The sequence below is a fragment of the Lolium rigidum genome, chromosome 1 (assembly GCF_022539505.1).
Source record: "Lolium rigidum isolate FL_2022 chromosome 1, APGP_CSIRO_Lrig_0.1, whole genome shotgun sequence".
NCBI lineage: Eukaryota > Viridiplantae > Streptophyta > Magnoliopsida > Poales > Poaceae > Lolium > Lolium rigidum.
Window position 1 is genome coordinate 267,601,160 of NC_061508.1, and position 20,162 is coordinate 267,621,321.

Below are 20,162 nucleotides of genomic sequence, written 5' to 3' on the forward strand. Positions count from 1 at the left end.
AGTCTACCACAAGTGAGAGAGTTATTCCTTCGTGGGATAGGCTCCGGAGAATAGGGTGAGCCTTCGTGGCGCGGGGAATCCTTCGTGGGACCTCCACTCCTCCAAACGTGATGTACCTTGTTGCAAAGCAAGGGAACACGGGAATACATCCTCGTCTCCGCGTGCTATCGGTTATCTCTAACCGAACTTCTTACTTGTGATTTAACTGTCTGTGAGAGCCTTCGTGCTCGAGTTAGTTGTATCCTCATATAGGTTGCTTCACCTAGTTTGCATTAGGCTCACCTTTATATTCCGCAAAGCCTAATATTGCAAAGAAAGAATTAAAATCTGTAGAAACCTATTCACCCCCCCCCTCTAGGTTTACCATCTCTATACTTTCACTACACCATGCACATGTCGAACTTAATGATCGGCAAAACATTTAGCAATGCCTTTCACTTCTTCGACTGATGGACCGTGCCAAGATCGGTACAGCTCATTGCTCTTCAACTTCGCCACAACCACCACCCCCCCCCCCCCAACAATCAGTTTCCAGCATCACCAACCCCAGTTCCTTAGCCAGTTCTGCCGCACATTTGCAAGCAAGTAGCCTAGCATGCTCTTGATTGCATTTTGGTTATCATGTGAGAATTGGTTTCCATAAAGAATTGAGCATTTACAAAGGCTTGCCAATTCTCATGTTCCTCTCTTATATTTGTCCAAATTTGATTTCACCACCTCCACATGTTGGAACGAACTCTCAAACAAGACTGGATATTCTCGGGGCTCTACCATGGATCTTGAGTTCATGCAAAGCAGCGCTCTCAGCTTCCTATTTGAGTAGGGGTAAAGGAGACTAACAAATTTCCACAGAAAACCAAGTATAGTGTATGTCATAATCCACCGTATCCACTGACTTATGAATGCCCTTTCACCATAGCTCCTTTCAAAAGCCCCAGTTCACCTCGTCATATGCCTTGCCTTTCCTTGTTGTATCCAATTTACATGTACAAAACTTGGTACGCACCGATGATCCAGTATGTATCGCATTATGCACTCTTTTTTTTTTTTTTTTTTTTTTTTTTTTTTGCACAAAGAAGGGGTCTAGAAGACCCCGGAAGAACCTCAATTAACATATGTGGTGGGTACAGAATTACAAGCCAGCCCTTTTACATCACTCGCCCTAAAGAACCAGATATTTGAAGATAAGGCCAGCCATCTTACAAAAAACACCATAGGACTAAAGATGAAAACGCGATCAAGTCCCTGGATGCCACCACCACGAGTCGCCGGCGTCCTCCAAGCGTTGCCGCCGAGAAACAAGGCGCAGATGCCCGAACGCCCAAGTCCGGCGAGGATCCGTCGCTGCTGGACGCCTTGAAGCTGCCGGGGACGCACCACTTGGCCGCAACAAAACGCCGAGCTCCAGCAGGAAGGAAGATGCAGGGCCTCCAGATCGGAGGTTGTTGATTCGAGGCCGCCATGCCGGCCATAGATAGCAGAGGCCAGAAGACCTCTAGCTGTGAATCTCCAGAAGAACCATCGCCACCACCACTCCGCCGATCTGCAAAGAACAGAATCATCATGGATTGCTCCGTCCTCTCCACCACCATGGTGGCCAGGAAGAGCAAGATCCAGGACGGATCTGTCCAGATCGGGAGAGAAAGGAGAGAGGATTATTGAAGGGGTCGTGGATGCGCCTCCGCCCTTCGCCTCCGGCTCCAGCCATTGGAGCGCCGCGACGAGCAGCCAGACGACCACCGGCCAGCAGGAGCCTCTCCATCTCCACCTTGACCAGATCCCCATGGGCATAAAGCCATACTCCACATGGGTAAAGCAGCTAGATCTACACCTAATACTAAACCTATCTAATCCGGCGCCCATCCTTGACCATCTCCGGCCGGCTAATCCGGCGGAGGAGGCCTCGGAGCGGCCCGGCCGACGAGAGTCGACTCTCAAGGTACTGTAGATAGACGAGAGGAGGAAGGGGGAGAGCATTATCAGTAAAACAAGTACTCTGATATGGTGCAACAATATATTGCAAGAGGGGTCTTAGGCGATTTACAGGACACTTAGGCACGATCTTGAAGAGAACATTGCATGGATTGTAAGGCCGGTAGTCCTTTAGTATTTCTGGATCTTTATCTTCGGATCATTACAATGGATGTGTCATTCAGTTTATCAGGCATTATTCTGTTAACGAAATATCTATGAACACCAGCTATCACATCATCTTTGACAATGCTATAATGCCGTTGTAAAAAGGGAGACAAAGCCTCAAGACCTGGCGCCTGGCACCTTCAAAGGACCGGTCTGAAAAAATGTGTCATGGACACATTTCAATCATGCGTCGACTTTTGACTAACTTTATACGTATCTTTTTAAAACGGAATGAGTAATATTGGCGCCCACAGATGATAATGTCTTGTGAAGAAGGACGGGAGAGGGAATGAAGGGCAGGTAGGAAACACACCTAAGTGGAGGACAGTTTGATCAAATGCTACATGCTGAGATTTATGTTATAAGTTACAATTGATGTTAGCAGATGCGAAAAAAATTACCACAAAATATTTTTGACCACAGCGGATGCGAATTATAACTAACTACAAGACGAGAAGCAGCAAATTAATCTTACGGAGTACCAAAAAGCTCTTATGAAACTGAACAGAGGAACTATTGAACTAATAGCCGGCAGTTCAGCACACGGAGAGATGCAAGGTGGCATCCATAAATTTTCCGTTCGCAGCAGTACGTATACGACAGAAAATATAGTACCGTCGGCTATTGAATATGGCCTCTTTGATTCAAGTGATGCTAGACCATACGGAGAGGGAATGGGACAATAAGTGTCTGATAAATAGGAAAAATAAAGGAACTGTAACAGGAGAAGTTTTCTTCAAAAATTGGGCACAAAGGAATCCTTGAAAAGATTCCTAAAGATCGAATCAAATGACATTCATAGAAAAAGATTCTTAGGATTCATATCCTACAAAATCTTTTTAATCAAAGTAGTCCTAATCAGATTTCTTGCGAAGAGTAAAAACAAATACAAAATGATTTCTGTCCAAACCCTCCCATTGAGCTGCAGATGTGGGACATACATGGGGAAATCATACCGTCAAACTCACTACAGCAAGATTCATGATCAGGTTGTTTTCTACATACAATTTGTGGAATGAATACAATGGTGTAAGGGTCAAACCTAAACCTATCACGCTAATCTGATCAATTGATCAGCATACATTCATATACTACAGAAAACCCTCATTAGAGGGATCACACTTCAGCTGCTAGCAACAGTGTGCCAATCATCCAGGAGACCGCTCTTCCAATGCCCATAGAACTATGTGGATTAAGGATCAATCCCGCACACGTGATCTGATTTCTTTTGCCTCCACTCCCTCCTGGCCACGCATATGTGCTATAAACTCTTAGGTACATGCTGTGAATACACTTTACAGAGCTTGTTAAATTACGCCATACTAAACGTAGTTTGCAGTGTGCCAAGTATGTCATGAGTCATGCGGGCCTTGGACTATCACATTTATGCGCTTGCCGCTATCAATGCGGATGACGTCACCTTTTAAGCCCAACTGAAAGGGAAGAACCGATGAATTGATTGGCAACCATGCCCAGAGTAAAACAATCGATAGATGAACTCAATTGAGATGAATGTGTACCTCCACCTGATTGCTATCAACAGAAAACCATCTCAAAAGAACACCAAGGTGGACAACTGCTGGGATCATTTTGAATAGCAGGGGTGTTGTTACCTTCAGAGTTAAACACAAAGCAGTAAGTTCACTATACATACTTAATGACGACATAATGTAATCAAAGGTAGAGGCTGTCAGTGAATCAAATGACTAAAGAGTAGGCATCGCGAGTTCATGACCATGATCTCATTCGAGTCTCTCCTTCGCATATTTTACACAAATAAGGTTACATACAAAGAGTTAAGAGATTAGATAGGTACCAAGCTAAGTGCAGTGGTTCCAAGAAGAAGTAGATATAGCTTGCCCTGAAGAAAAGCAATGCAGCTGTCAAACGAAAGTACACATAGCTGTGAACTTAGTGTCACATAGACCAAACAAGACAAGACAAGTAGTACCAGCAAACTATGCTGAGAAGCAAAGTAAGAGTTGAAGTAACGATTTCATGCAGATATTTTATGCTTGTCATCTTAAGAGTTTTAAACTTGTAATTACATCAGGAACAATATATGAATAAATAACCTCAATCAGATGGATGCTTGAAGCACGGCTAAGAAGAACAAAAGCAAACTCCCCAATTTGTGCAAGAGACATGCCAACCTGTAGAAAAAAGATGAGATTAGTGCGTGACTAAATGAGAGCTATAGTAAACATGCATAATGAATACTTACAAGAAGAGATGTTTTGTTGCTATAGCCGAACCCTTTTACAACAATAGATACAATAAATGTCTTTATAGTTATCACCAAAATAACAGCTGCAAGAAGTATATCCACATGGTTCCACAGGAAATGGACATTAATTAGCATCCCAATGCTGGCAAGGAAAAGAGCAGCAAAGAGGTTTCGAATAGGTTCGATCTGCAGAAAGAACAAACCTGAAATAAGAAAGCATATAATGAATTACTAACTACAAGAGTCTAGCTATGAGTTTGACTAAAGCAGTAGGAGAAAGATGAAACCAAATACTGATTTATAGTTGCCCTTTGAACTATAAAGGTGGAGAACCTTGCAAAGCAAAGCAAAAAAGACTAAGATAACAGCAAGGAATTACTTGTTCAAGAGTGTGTTGTGCAAGGTCAGTTGTTGATATCATCACTCCAGCTGCAAATGATCCTAACTCTAGACTCAGGCCCAACTTATCACTGCACTGCATCATAGAAGGAAAGCCACACATAAAAAATTAGAAATATTAACATACTCCTACAAGAGATGGTTTTAAATTGAAGAGTACAAAATGTCAAATATACAAATGCCTGTTATTCGTACAATATGTAAGTAAACCAATAAGAACAAAGAAAAGGTTGGTGAAAACTGAAAAGGCATGTACAATAAAGTGTGAAAATTTGGATTGCAGCTAAGGAAAGATGGGAGGCAGTGTTGGATTGCATATCAGCTACATGTCCATCAAAACTCATATGCACTAATTGATCCAAGTATAGTTGAATAAAGTCGACTCCAACAAAAGACTTGCGTTTTTACTGCTCTGGCTAGTTTCTGGCTAATGTAGCCATTTTCAGCCCTACTTTACTGCATACATTTAGGAAGCAACTTTTGTCCAGGTTTTAGTACATCTTCTAGACTTCTACATGCAAACTCTTACCAGCAGTATATAATCATTTTTCCACTGTTATTACATAATACAGTATCCTGCAAGCAGTAGATAAACTCACCCAAGCAAATAACAAGCAGAATGCAACCGCTGCCAACTGATAAAGTTCATTTGTCTGCAAGAAATGCAGCAATCGGAGCATTAGTGTAAGGTCAGTGTAATGTTCTAGAGGAAACTAAAATTGATTTTTCAAAAAGATCTTATGTTCTGTTTGCCCGCAATTATACTCACCTGAGACGAAAGACTTATCATCAGCTTAAGAAACCAAGGCACACAAGTCCGGGAGAGGATGGAGAGAATTGCAAGGAATGATATCAACATGACAAGCCTGAGAATATTGGAAGTTTTGTGTCAGATTTTTTTTAAACTCCAATACCTGATTAGGTTGGTAAGAAACTTCTACATGAGCAGGCAAACCAAATATACATAGGAGAATATGATAAGCCATGTCATGTGATATGAGAGAAGTCATAAACTATTGCTGATACGAGGCACACGCAGGCACTCTATAGTGCTATGTCAAATACAGTAATACACCCATCATTTAGACATCGAGAATCCCTATTGCCAACATATTCGAGTTCTGATAAAATTACATATTGATTAATATAAGTTTTAGGGGAAATAAACTGCACTTACGACTTTGCCATTGATGCGACACCATGAAGAAGACCAGAAGTGCCACTCAAAATTGGAAGAAGTGCAAAAAGAAGACCAACAGCACAATCCTGAGAGGAAGGCATGTCAATACAGTGCAACTGACATAACTCAGATAAATTCAATCATTTTTGCGCTAGGCTTTAGTCATCCATCCATACCACAAATATGTATCTTACAAATTAATCCATGGTTTTAAAGGCGTTAAGGCGTCTTAGAGCGGTCAGGGGGCGCTCTGACGCCTAAGCGACGCCTAGGCGGGCGCTTTGGACGCCTAGGCGCCTAGGCGCCTAAAGCGGTCGATTTTCCAAGGCGGAGGGCGGGCGCCTTGACGCCTAAGCGTCGCCTAGGCGACGCCTTAGGGACGCCTTCAAAACCATGAATTAATCTCATCGATACACATCGAGATGACATCTATGTCTAGCATACCTGCAGTACGAGTGTGCCAACCGTCACTTGACCATGAAGGGCATTAATACTGTTCTTTTCCATTAGAAATTTTAAAACCTGCAGCCAAAAAAAGTTTCACTAAGATGAAAAAAGGGAAATGGATATACAGCATGAAGATCAGCAACAGTAAGTGATACACCATTCAGAAAACCTATTAAATATGGGGGGATACAGGTCAAGCATCATAGACCAAATAAGTAACAAAGTGAAACCTGGTTGTCATGTGTTATTTATCGAACAATAAGTTTGTTTACAGCAAAGCTCACGTGCAATCGAGAGAATGCATGGCACAAAACACAAAAAATAACATTCACATGGTGAATCGTCGCTAAAAAACAAGGGGACAATGCACATGCTTCTGTGAGTCCATGTGCTGCACGTGTGTTGGTTTCGATGAGTGTCCGCATTCTCGTGTACAAAACCATTGATTTACTATAGGTCAGTTACTACATATCAATTCGCAACTTAGATGAGAGGTGCAAATTTGAAGACTCGACATTAAATACTTAGCAATTACCACTGCTGTCGAAGACATAGAAAGAAGAACACCAACGAAAACACCTTCCTTAGTTTTGCCTCCACAGAGCTGCAATTTGGTAAGAGAATAAGCAAAATAGAATAGAATTGCTCAGCATGCTTTCAGGGATAGAATTAGAAAATCAAAGCACTATGTAACTGTAGGAAAAGAAGAAAAGTCTAGCCGTCTAGGGCTAAACCACCTTCAATTTGTATCAAACAAATACAGGAGAGCCAAAAGCTACCCAACTGATATAGTGATTTGTTGTACAACTTTGACTGTGTCAATGGCATATCATGGTCTCTTCACTTTCAGTTGAAGAACACTCACATGAGTCTCAACGATAAGTTCTATGGATGCACCAAACAACTATTATTCTAATCATTTTTCATCGAGAAATTACTACGAATCAAGGTGCTTGGATATAAACATACGATAACACATTTGACGTGATCAATATTCACAACATCAACAGAAAATAAAACATACCGTCGCAGAAATGCCGCAAAGGAACATAAATAGTATAATTTGGAGCAATCCTCCAAGAACAGCAACCGCACGTACGGCTCGGAGCTGAGACAAAGTTGAAACATCACTTATTATTATATTTGGTGCATATTGACCTGGATCCGAATACCTAGCAAATGAGCGAATGTATATAAAAATCAAACTATCAAAGATGGATACTTTTGCTGTAGAAAACTCGAGTCCCAGAGCAAACAGAAGAAATATAACACCAAATTGGGCTACTGTCTCAACCTGGATGGAAAAGAAGAAATCATATTATTAATTGTGTGAAATAAATACAAGCCATATACTCGTTACGAAATGTTCTCATAAACTTGGCAGGGTATGAAAACTTGAGCAGAAACATGTGGAAAGTAACACATGCGCATGCAACTTCCATTCGAACTAGATTAAGCATCAAGAAAAGGTTAACAAAGACAAAAGCACCTTACTTGGACCATTTCACTGACAAAGCTAAAACCACCAGGGCCAATTATGGATCCTGCAAGTAAATAACCTGTAATCACCTGCAATATATTTATGGAGTTTCTTTAGGTCGCCTGTAATATTACATAGTGCGTCACAAATAGCCGGATGAATTATGTCTTACACGAGCCATATGCATAATTGGGAAGAAATGAGATCAAGACAAAAGAAGCACTCACTGGTTGCCCAAGGCAAGCAAAGGCGATCCCGCCACATGTAGCAGATACAATAACAACAACAAGATCTGATATCAACCTACAGTAATTCAAAAAACTAAGTTATGATGCTGTGCAGATACTTTATCTTTGCACATCATCTGCGATAATTAGGCAACATACGTAAGATCCAGCTGCAGTACAGGGTACTTTGACTTCCGATTTGATATAATAAATACATTATCCTGGAATTGCAGTTGTGTCAATACAGAACACAGGTGAAACAGAGTAAAATGCCAAAACACTTACAGAAGTAGCTTATAAGAAAATCTGCACCCATACCTTCCGATCAATCAATGTGGGAACATCCTCTTGCTCTGACCGGTCCAAGAAAACTTCTTTAAATGGAAACGACCTAATTCACAAATTTGGGATAGTTACGAGTGATTGTGAAATCAATCCAGGTTAACTCATTACAAGTGAAAACAGAAGACTCAAATGTAGATTAGGAACATACTTATTGTCTTTGGTCTCATTCTTCTTCGTTACTCTTCTAGCCACAGTTTCCAGGACACCCTGGCAGATTAGTACACGAACAAGATGAGCATTATATATATCTGTGGTGTATAACAACCAGTACTAGACAGTAGCAAACACATACAAAGTGCCCCAATCGTAGATACAAGTTCATCAATTTTTACAATGTATCCACATCAAACCACAATATTATCTGATGAGTAAGTGTTTCAATTTTGTATTGAGCCATATGTGCATAATTCAGAATTCAGATCAGATGGCAAATCTGCTTATATGCTTCAAAATGGAAAGGGTGGTACATTAACAAATTGAGAATGTAGCCGGATATGTTGCTCAGAAATATGATAGGAGAGGGGGGGTGCAAATTAGTGCAGCTCCTTAGTGTAAGCAATGCAGAAGATCAAATGTCTAACTGAATGTGAGCTGGGATAAAGGGTTTCATGGAAAACTCAAATGAGTTATGTATATGGCAGGTTAGTAGCTTAGGTTCACCAGAAACAAATACTAATTGTGTTGCAAAGTTGCTCGGGTACCATACACAGGTCTTCATTGATTTATAATCGAACCTAACACAGTAAATACCATCCAAGGGATTGTAGTCAGCACTAGGACGACACCAACTTTGACTTGAAAGGTCAAAAGGCCAGGAGGCAGCACAATTTGTACAGAAGGATAACTGAATACTCGGATAAGACGACAGGCTACGGAAGCTAGTGAGGCTTCATCATGATCTCTGATGTAACCTGTGTCCAAATGTCAGTTCCGTCCGGTTTATACATTCATGATATCAAATATTTTTGGCACATGCAACTATGCAACTTGTATCGTATGTAATCGTATCTACACCCCTTGTATTTAGAAAGTAAACCGTGCATATAATGAGCTAATCTCCAAAACCTAGAGCGAGTCAGCAAGAACCCGAACATTTCAACCTTTGGAACATTTGAACTTTAACCAGATTCATTAATTAATGAAAACCGAACTAAACTGTCAGAGATGAATCACCTGCTTCTCGGCGACCGTGTTGTTGAAGCTGCCGGGGTCCGTCTCTGCAAAAAGGACACAGTAGCAGAGGTCAGCACGAGCCAGCTCAACCCAGAGACCCAAAAATTCCGAGCAGCGGAGCCGCCGAGGCGCCGAGATCTACTAGGCGGTGGGCCACCGACACACGCCACGCCGCGCCGCGGCAGGACCAGATCCCGCGTGGCGGGCGGAACCCTCGAGGCGGACCCGCAGGATTCAGATCCAACGCACCTCCGCCGCCCTGGTCGCCCTCGGAGTCGGGGAACTCCTTCTCGAGCGCGCGGTCGATCATGTCGGCGAGGCTGCCCTCGCCCTCGCCCTTGGCCGTCGCATTGCCGCGGGCCGCCTCCCCGCCGGCCTCGAGGGCCGCGACCACGCCCTCCGCGCGCGCCACCGCGGCCGCCGCCTCGCCCGCGCGCTCCTCGTCGCCCACGTCGCCGGCGGCGCGGGAGAATGGGACGGCCGAGGCCAGGAGGAGGAGGAGCAGCGCGAGGAGGCGGGGCGCCGGGCCAGGGCGGCGGAGGCGGCGCGGCGGCATCGCCGGCGGTGGCGGAGCGGTCGGTGCGTGGGGTTTAGATTTTGGGAGCGAGAGCGCGCGTACGTGCGTGCGTAGGTCGTGTCGTGGAAGAGAGAGAGGAAATGCGCCGCGCGCACCGTACGCACACAGAGAAAGAAAGAGGGGATGGAATGCGTGCGGTGTGCGTGTGTGACTGTGCCGGCGGAAGGAGTAGACATTTGTAGAAGGATTTCTTTTGTTAATGGGGTCAGTTATGGCATCACTTCCTTCCTTCCTAGCTGTTTGGTAAATCCAACTAACTACCTCTGTGTTTATGATGATTACACGAAATGATGATGGAGGAATACAGAAACAAAAAGTACCCTCAATTTTAAACTTTAAACTTGTAGAGGTTTGACAACTTGACCTTCATCAAGTCGGAGTCCACTTCGGGTAGACAATGTAGAACGTAATCCCGGTCTAAATTAAACCCTCAGACGGTAGACAAATGCGGATGGTTGGGATTGGCACGACACGCAAGGGTGGACCACATATTCATTGCTCTTATAAAGTAGTGTATTCAAATCATCTTCTTTGCATATGTGCTCTCCTTGTATTCTAGTGTTTTTTACTCTACATTTCAAAAAATCTGCAAACCAAAGAGGCCTGGATTTCATAAAACCTCTAGTTGGCTTAACATGGATAAAAAAATCACACTAAGCATGATCAAATCAAGGTCAAACCATATGTGTACATTGGTCTCATGCTTGGTACCTAGGAGTTGTAAACATATTGGATTGTAAATTTCCTACGCTTTTCCCTTCTCAAAATGAGATATTAGGACATTTTTCGTTCTCATGCTTGCAGCCGCATAAAGATCACATATGTATTTTGCTCTTACAAAATAGTGTTTTAAAATCGTCTTCTTTGCAGATGTGCTCTCTTTGCGTTATGGTGTTTTTTTACTGTACGTTTCAAAAGATCAGCGAACCAAAGAGGGCTAAATTTCATAAAACCTCTGTTTGACTAAAGATGAATGAAAAAAAAGCATAGTCAAATCAAGGTCAAACCATACGTGAAAGTACAATTACCTCGGTCTCATACTTGGTACTCCCTAGGAGTTGTAGAACAAATCAGATTGTAAATTCCCTAGGCATTTCCCTTTTCAAAATGAGATAATAGGAAATTTTCCTTTATATTTTTCTACTCCATTTCTTCTTGAAATTAAATGGCTAAAACCACGCCGCGGGGAAAAAATAAATGACCTATAAATGAGAACGAGGCTCGTAGTTTTGTCGCAAAGCAAGATAGCATGTGAGCGTGTGAGTAGCAAATTGCAGCTGAGGATCAACAGCAACAACATAGACCCCTCCAGGAACATCGAAGCTCACGTCCATACAAATGAAATCCTACGTTAATGACGACGACGACGACGAGGACGCTGGCCTTTCCGAAACAAAGGAGGCAGCTTGCAGTTGATAGGACACTATCCTCGGTGGTGGGAGCGTACCTCACTTGGCCGGCCGCCACCCACCGAGATCTGACATCTGAGCATTATTTAGAGCCGAGGTCGATCCGCGGCTGGCGCTAGCGGTAGATTTGTTTTCTTCTCCAGCTCGAGTGGAGGCATCGGATCGGCTGGGTGTGGTTCGGCCGTCGCGCACCGCGGCGGACGGCGGTGGCGTCCGGCCGGTCAAACGCCAAATCGGCTGCAGTGCAGTGTTTCACATTTTCAGCTTTTGCTTCCACTAGGCTCGGCCTCAGTCAGACTTGGCTTTCCGGTCTGTGTTGCGTCGCAAGGGAAACTGTCCTTGTTGATTGGACGCTCGCCAACCTTTTGTCCTCTGTTACCGTGCTCTTGACGTATTGCTCCTTCATTTTCAAATGAATGAATCGACGTCGCCGCATCGCCTGTGGTGATGTCTGTGTTTATAAGAGGAGTAAAATATGGACCCGTCTAGCGGGCGGCCGCGTGCCAGTTGGTGTATTTGAGCGGGCGTATAAAAAAGCGTGATAGACTTTGTCGGTGTGATACTTCGATTGATTGTAGCACATGCTACTCGCAATGACATCATGCACATTAATTTTTCTTTTCATATATTCAAAATCATATAACTTTTGCACCGGATGTCGAAATTAGGATCCGCTTTCACTTTTGAATTTCTTGCGGCGAGCTCTTCAAAACTAGATCTCATTTCTATGTATTTTGATAAAGTTTTTCTAGAGCAACTTCTACGTGCGACAAAGCAATTATAATACGAGATGATGCAACTTTAGTGCGGGGCGAAGCAACTTTGCTTGCATGGCGTAAATCTACATTCACAACGAAAATTGCATCACTCGGACGCCAAAGTTGCTCGACCATCTATCAAAATTTATTCGGTGGGCACCAAAGTTTCTTCGCTGGACGCCAAAATTAGGCCGTCACAAACCAAATTTTCTCTGTCGAGTACCAAAGTTGCTCCGCAGGACATTAAATTTGCTTAGTTGGGTACCAAAGTTGCTCTGTAGGATTCGAAAACTACGTCGCCGGCCACCAATGTTGCTCAGCATGGCACTTAAGTTGCTTCGTCACACACTGAAATTGCTCCGATGGATACCAAAATTGTTGTCGGACACCAAAGTTGTGCCTTTTCGTGTACCAAAAAGTGTACATCTTCGTTGCATACCAAAGTTGCTTTGTCGTACACGAAAGTTGTTTTCGTTGCACAATAAAGTTGCTCCGTCGCGTATCAAAGTTGCTTGTTAAAAAAATTCATCGAAACATATGAAAATGTGGTCTAGTTTCGAAGCTCTCGTCGTGAAGATTTTAGAAGTGAAAACGAATTGTAATTTCTCCACACGATTTAAGAGTTACGGTTTTTTAAAAACAACACCTAATATCAGCTAGCCTACCTATTTTGTGATAGCCGGACGCAGCAACAGGTTGTCGCCTAGTGCGTGTGCCCAAGATGTCCGTCTGGCACGCGCCCGCTCCTAAGATTTCAGGGTAAAGGACCCGTCTAGCGGGCGGCCGCGTGCCAGTTGGTGTATTTGAGCGGGCGTATAAAAAAGAAAGCATGATAGCTTTGTCAGTGTGAACGCTCAGTGATTGTAGCACATGCACTGCAATGACATCATGCACATTAATTTTTCTTTTCATATATTCAAAATCATATAACTTTTGCACCGGATGTCGAAATTAGGATCCGCTTTCACTTTTGAATTTCTTGCGGCGAGCTCTTCAAAACTAGATCTCATTTCTATGTATTTTGATAAAGTTTTTTCTAGAGCAACTTCTACGTGCGACAAAGCAATTATAATACGAGATGATGCAACTTTAGTGCGGGGCGAAGCAACTTTGCTTGCATGGCGTAAATCTACATTCACAACGAAAATTGCATCACTTGGACGCCAAAGTTGCTCAGCCATCTATCAAAATTTATTCGGTGGGCACCAAAGTTTCTTCGTTGGACGCCAAAATTGGGTTGTCACAAACCAAATTTGCTTTGTCGAGTACCAAAGTTGCTCGCGAGGATATTAATTTGCTCGGTCGGGCGCCAAAGTTGCTCGCGGGGTTCGAAAACTACGTCGCCGGGTACCAATGTTGCTCTGCGAGGCACTTAAGTTGCTTCGTCACACATTAAAATTGCTCCGATGGATACCAAAATTGTTGTCGGGCACCAAAGTTGTGCCTTCGTGTACCAAAAAGTGTACATCTTCGTTGCACATCAAAGTTGCTTTGTCGTACACGAAAGTTGTTTTGCTTGCACAATAAAGTTGCTCTGTCGCGTATCAAAGTTGCTTGTTAAAAAAATTCATCGAAACATATGAAAATGTGGTCTAGTTTCGAAGCTCTCGTCGTGAAGATTTTAGAAGTGAAAACGAATTGTAATTTCTCCACACGATTTAAGAGTTACGGTTTTTTAAAAACAACACCTAATATCAGCTAGCCTACCTATTTTGTGATAGCCGGACGCAGCAACAGGTTGTCGCCTAGTGCGTGTGCCCAAGATGTCCGTCTGGCACGCGCCCGCTCCTAAGATTTCAGGGTAAAATATATGAGGGGTCACCAAAGTTGACACCCTAGCCTGCTTTCGTCCCCGTACACAGAAAACACATTCTACATCACTAAATACGGTTGAGATGTTCATCGACGGTCACTAGGTGGCGTAGCGCAGCATATTTGCTGACGTGGCAAGTGGTGGACCCACTAGTCATACCTTAGATTGTTTTGGCAGTACAATATTTTGCGAAAAGCTCCCCAAACGAACTATTCCTTTTACTGTGAGATCAACTCAAATCAATCTGGCCAATCCCCACCGTGTGGGCCACCCACCGGCGTCCTCCTTACCGTGCGACCCCGCCGCCGGCGTCCCCTCCGCCCGCAGGCGTCCTCTCCACCGCGTGAGCCTGGCTCGACGCCCTGGCCCGCAAGGAGCGATGCCAACAATGATGTCCGACGGAGGACAGAGGCAGGGGTTCACGGCGCGGCGACGAATCAGCACAAGAGGAGGTCGGAGGAAAGGTCTGGGAGGACCGGGAGCTCACCTAGATGATCCTCATGTGCTCAGAGAGGGCGAAGATGGTCGGAGGAGACTTCACGGTTCACAGCGGAGCTCGGCCGACCGCGGGGAAGATACGTCGATTGAGGGCTTACCCCGGATGCGTTCGTCAGTGGGGAGGAAGCAGGGGAGTTTGCGGAGCTCTATAGATGCTCGGAGAAGATAGGGAAGGCGCAGAGCGACAGGGCGATGTGACGGCTAAGCTTGGCTTCCGCGAGCTCACGCGGGAGACCACACGACTGATGGTGCACGAGCGTCAGGGGCACCCTGCTCCCTGGGCGTGCTGCGGCGACTGAGGTGGCAGGCTCCAGCTAGTGAGGACGAGGTGGCCGGAGCCGACGTGGGGTGTAGCGGCGCATCTCCTCGAAGGAGAGGGCGTTGGTTCAGTTGACAACCTTACCTTTTACCAATTTTTGCAGTTTAGTCCTTTATTTATTTATTATTTGAAATATATCCTCTTTACTAAGTAGGGACTGACAGATAGGGCTCACTAGTCACCACATCAGCGGATACATCGATGTACACACACCGATGACAGTCGATGGGCCTCTCAGCCGTATTTAGTGACCGTAGAAGGTGTATTTATGTGTACGGTGATGGAGGAAGGCTTGGGTGTCGACTTTGGTGACCCCTCATGTATTTTACTCTTATAAGAGCAAGTTCAGGAGGAGCCCTATGATGGCGTGTAATGCACACGTCCGTTGGGAACCCCAAGAGGAAGGTGTGATGCGCACAGCAACAAGTTTTCCCTCAGTAAGAAACCAAGGTTATCGAACCAGTAGGAGTCAAGAAGCACGTTGAAGGTTGATGGCGACGGAGTGTAGTGCGGCGCAACACCAGCGATTCCGGCACCAACATGAAACCTGCACAACACAATCACAGTACTTTGCCCCAACGTAACAGTGAGGTTGTCAATCTCACCGGCTTGCTGTAAACAAAGGATTAGATGTATAGTGTGGATGATGATGTTTGTTTGCGAAGAACAGTAAAGAACAATTGCGGTAGATTGTATTTCGGATGTAAAGAATAGGACCGGGGTCCACAGTTCACTAGTGGTGTCTCTCCCATAAGATAAACAGATGTTGGGTGAACAAATTACGGTTGAGCAATTGACAAATAAAGAAGGCATAACAATGCACATACATATATCATGATGAGTACTATGAGATTTAATCGGGGCATTACGACAAAGTACATAGACCGCTATCCGGCATGCATCTATGCCTAAAAAGTCCACCTTCGAGGTTATCATCCGAACCCCCTCCGGTATTAAGTTGTAAACAACGGACAATTGCATTAAGTATGGTGCGTAATGTAATCAACACAAATATCCTTAGACAAAGCATCGATGTTTTATCCCTAGTGGCAACGAGCACATCCACAACCTTAGAACTTTCTCGTCATCGTCCCGGATTCAATGGAGGCATGAACCCACTATCGAGCATAAATACTCCCTCTTGGAGTCACAAGTATCAACTTGGCCGAGCCTCTACTAGCAACGGAGAGCATGCAAGAACATAAACAACACATATGATAGATTGATAATCAACTTGACATAGTATTCAATATTCATCGGATCCCAACAAACACAACATGTAGCATTACAAATAGATGATCTTGATCATGATAGGCAGCTCACAAGATCTAACATGATAGCACAATGAGGAGAAGACAACCATCTAGCTATCGTTATGGACCCATAGTCCAGGGGTGGACTACTCACACATCGATCCGGAGGCGATCATGGCGATGAAGAGACCTCCGGGAGATGATTCCCCTCTCCGGCGGGGTGCGGAGAGCGATCTCCTGAATCCCCGAGATGGGATTGGCGGCGGCGGCGTCTCAGTAAGGTTTTCCGTATCGTGGCTCTCGGTACTGGGGTTTTCTCAACGAAGACTATATGTAGGCGGAAGGGCAGGTCAAGGGGCGTCACGAGGGGCCCACACAGTAGGCCGGCGCGGCCAGGGCTTGGGCCGCGCCGCCCTGTTGTGTGGCCACCTCGTGGCCCCACTTCGTTACTTCTCCGGTCTTCTGGAAGCTTCGTGGAAAAATAGGACCCTGTGCGTTGATTTCGTCCAATTCCGAGAATATTTCCTTTGTAGGATTTACGAAACCAAAAACAACGAGAAAACGACAAGCGGCTCTTCGGCATCTCGTCGATAGGTTAGTGCCGGAAAATGCATAATAATGACATATAATGTGTATAAAACATGTGAGTATCATCATAAAAGTAGCATGGAACATAAGAAATTATAGATACGTTTGGGACGTATCACCCTACATTTATGTCTTCATGTGGGGGACACCCCTAAAAAGATTTCTCCTCTATATTTTTCTTCTTTCCAGCAACTCCCCTATAATTCCTCTCCAATATCATATTCACATGCATTTTTACTAATGTGGAGCCCACATGTAAGATTTACAACAAGATATAACATGGGTTGGGGCAAGGGTAGGGGACACCTCCACAATCCCAAAGCACAGGGGAGAGAGGGGAGCTCTGTTGAGGACACCAATATTTAGGGAAGGCTATAGGGTAGATGCTGCAACTATATTTTTCCTTCTTTCTCCCATATGTTTGGTATAGGGGCGGTTATACGGGTGCTATTGAACTTGCTCTAAGGGCATCTCCAACGGGCCGACGCAGAATGGATGTACGAATTGACCGCGTGTCCGTTTGCGCCGGGGGTGCCCCCAACGACTCGACAATTTTTTTCTTTGATTTTGCATTCAAGCGAAACATAATTTGCATAGGTAATTAATAAGGAAAATAAAAAACTAAAAGGCATGTGTAGCGCCTGGTGCCCTAGCCTACTCCTCGTCCTCGTCGTCGATCACGACGAAATCTGGGATTGCCCACGGCCATTTGGCAACCGGAGGGAGCGTACGTCGGTGCTTCCAACGGTGGAGGTGGAGCGGCCGATGCATCCCATGGATTTAACGGTGGTGGCGGCGATGGGTGTGGGGCCAAGTTCTGCAGCGCCCATTCTAGGGCACTACAAGAAAAGTTCTGATACTCAACATCCAATTTTTGTCAACTAAGGCCCATTTTTCGTCGCCTATGGGCCTAACCCGACGATTTGGGTTCTGTGGTCCAAAGTGCGTCAGGCAAAGTCCTACCAAGTTTTTTCGGTTCATCGCGTTTGGGCACCCTTCCGCCACGGAAAATCGGAGCGTTGCAGAAGTGGTTTCGGGAGGCCGTTGACTGCTGACATCATGCAAACTGACACGTGGCATACGCCGTTAACTGTCAGTTAACGCCGTTAACCGGCTGAAACCCCGTGGTAAATGGTAGGCCCACACAAGGCCTGCCACGACTTAAGCGGCCCGGCCCATTTATTCACGGAGGGGATGGCTATGATGTGAGGATCACGTGTATTCACGGAGTGTTAATGCTTTGCTCCGGTACTCTATTAAAAGGAGTATCTTAATTACCAGTAGTTTCCCTTGAGGCCCCGCTGCAACGGGCTGGTAGGACAAAAAGATGTCGTTCAAGTTTCTCATTGCGAGCACGCACGACTAAATAGAACACACGCCTATGGTTATGTTATGCTAGGATTCTTTTATCATTATTACTTGCAATGCCCACGTCTTGCTATTATATGAACTATCTCATTCATGCAGCGGCCGTTCATCCATCCCTGTGCCTAAAATATTTTAATCTTGCTGTCTACTGCAATCATCGTTACTACTATTTTCATTTCATTATTGATGTTACTTCACTACTACCACTGCTATAAAACTGTTAGTACTAATAAACTGTTGCGAGCAAGTCTATTTCCAGGTGCAGGTGAATTGACAACTCATCTGTTAAAGCTTATAAATATTCTTTGGCTCCCCTTGTGTCGAATCAATAAATTTAAGTTTTACTTCCCTCAAAGACTATTGCGATCCCCTATACTTGTGGGTCATCATATTTCCCCCTCCGATCTCCGCCGGTGGTGCCTGCTGACTCTCTATTTTATGTGTTTTTGATCTCCGCCGCCGTAGCCTCGACGAAACCCCTGGGGTCGTATATATAATGTTTTTAGGGGAAAACAAGTCGGTTGGCATTGGAGGGAAAAACAGGTCTTTGTTGGGCCGGCCCACGATTTGCTGAGACTCGTTCGCTGTGGATTTGGTGCGGACGAGCCGGCCCAAGTTTGTTTTTCTTTTTTTCCTCTCTCATTTTTTCTCTGTTTTAAATCTGAACAGTTTCAAATTTGAACAAAATTCGAATTGAACGATTTTCGAATTTGAACAAATTTCAAAAATTGAACGATTTTTCGAATTTGAACAAATTTTGAAACTGAACGATTTTCGAATTTGAACAAATTTCGAAAATTGAACGATTTTTCGAATTTGAATAAATTTTGAAATTGAACGATTTTCGAATTTGAACAAATTTCAAAAATTGAACGATTTTCGAATTTGAACAAATTTCGAAAATTGAACGATTTTCAAATTTGCACAATTTTCGAATTTGAACATTTTCGAATTTGCACACTTTTTGACTTTCAACATTTTTGAAATTTGAAAAAAAATTCAGTTTGAACAAAAAGAAGAAAGAAAAACAAAATAAGAAAGAAAACAGAAAAGAAAAAGGAAAAAAAACAAAAAAAAGAAAAAAGAAACAGAAAACCGAAAAAGAGACAGCGAACTAGGCCTGGCCCATACCCGACCAGGGGGTGTGTGGTGGCCGGTAGCCACCGACGGGAGGTGCTATACACCGACCGGGTCGGTGCGGATGGGGTGCCGCACACCCCCCGACCCGGCCGTTTTGTAGTGGGCCGCGGCCCATCAGGTAAGTTCTTTTTTGTTTTTCTTATTCTCCTTTTCTTTTCTGTTTATATATTTTCTTTATTTAAAAAGTGGAAATATTTTTGAATCCGTTTATTTTAAAATCCAAAAGGTTTAATTTTTATGACTTTTTTTAAAAATATTTTTTTCAAAAATAAAAAAATTAAAAAACAATTTTCAGAATTTAAACATTTCTCAAATTTGAACATTTTTTGAGATTGAACATTTTTTAAATTTTAATTTTCTTTAAAATTTAAACATTTTTCGAACATCAACATATTTTAAATTTGAACATATTTCGATATGAACATTTTTCAAATACGAACAATTTTTTCACTTTGAACATTTTTAGATTTGAACATTTTTTAGTTTGAACATTTTTTAGTTTGAACAATTTTAAAGTTTGAACAGTTTTCAAAATTTAACATTTTTTAAAATTGCCCATTTTATGAATTTGAGAAAAAAGAAAAAGGAAAAAAATGAGACAAAAAACAGGAAAAAGAAACAAAAATAAAAGAGAAAGAATAAACAGAAAACGGAAAAAAGAAGGGAAAAGGCCGAAATGGGCCAGGCCCTATACCCGACCAGGGGTGTGCGGCATGCCGTACACACCGACCTGGTCGGTGTATAGGATTTGCCACCACCGACCTGGTCGATGTGTAGGTTTCTCCCTCGCCACCGACCAGGTCGGTGTAAAGCACCTCCCTA

The 20,162-nt window shown here is 43.7% G+C and overlaps 1 protein-coding gene across 1 annotated transcript; it reads right to left on the reverse strand.

Moving 5' to 3' along the window:
* Positions 1-3,192: 3,192 nt before the first annotated feature.
* Positions 3,193-10,173, reverse strand: LOC124693658 (K(+) efflux antiporter 6-like). Its single transcript, XM_047227134.1, has 20 exons — positions 9,867-10,173; positions 9,618-9,661; positions 8,593-8,651; positions 8,418-8,490; positions 8,259-8,320; positions 8,100-8,175; positions 7,887-7,961; positions 7,615-7,686; positions 7,417-7,500; positions 6,928-6,996; positions 6,390-6,467; positions 5,943-6,031; positions 5,535-5,631; positions 5,365-5,418; positions 4,746-4,841; positions 4,364-4,552; positions 4,215-4,292; positions 3,956-4,000; positions 3,666-3,752; positions 3,193-3,572 (listed from the first exon to the last, which is right to left on the reverse strand). Exons 1-20 carry the CDS (start codon positions 10,171-10,173, stop codon positions 3,492-3,494), a joined length of 1,815 nt encoding a protein of 604 aa, XP_047083090.1. The 3' UTR covers positions 3,193-3,491.
* Positions 10,174-20,162: the final 9,989 nt, after the last annotated feature.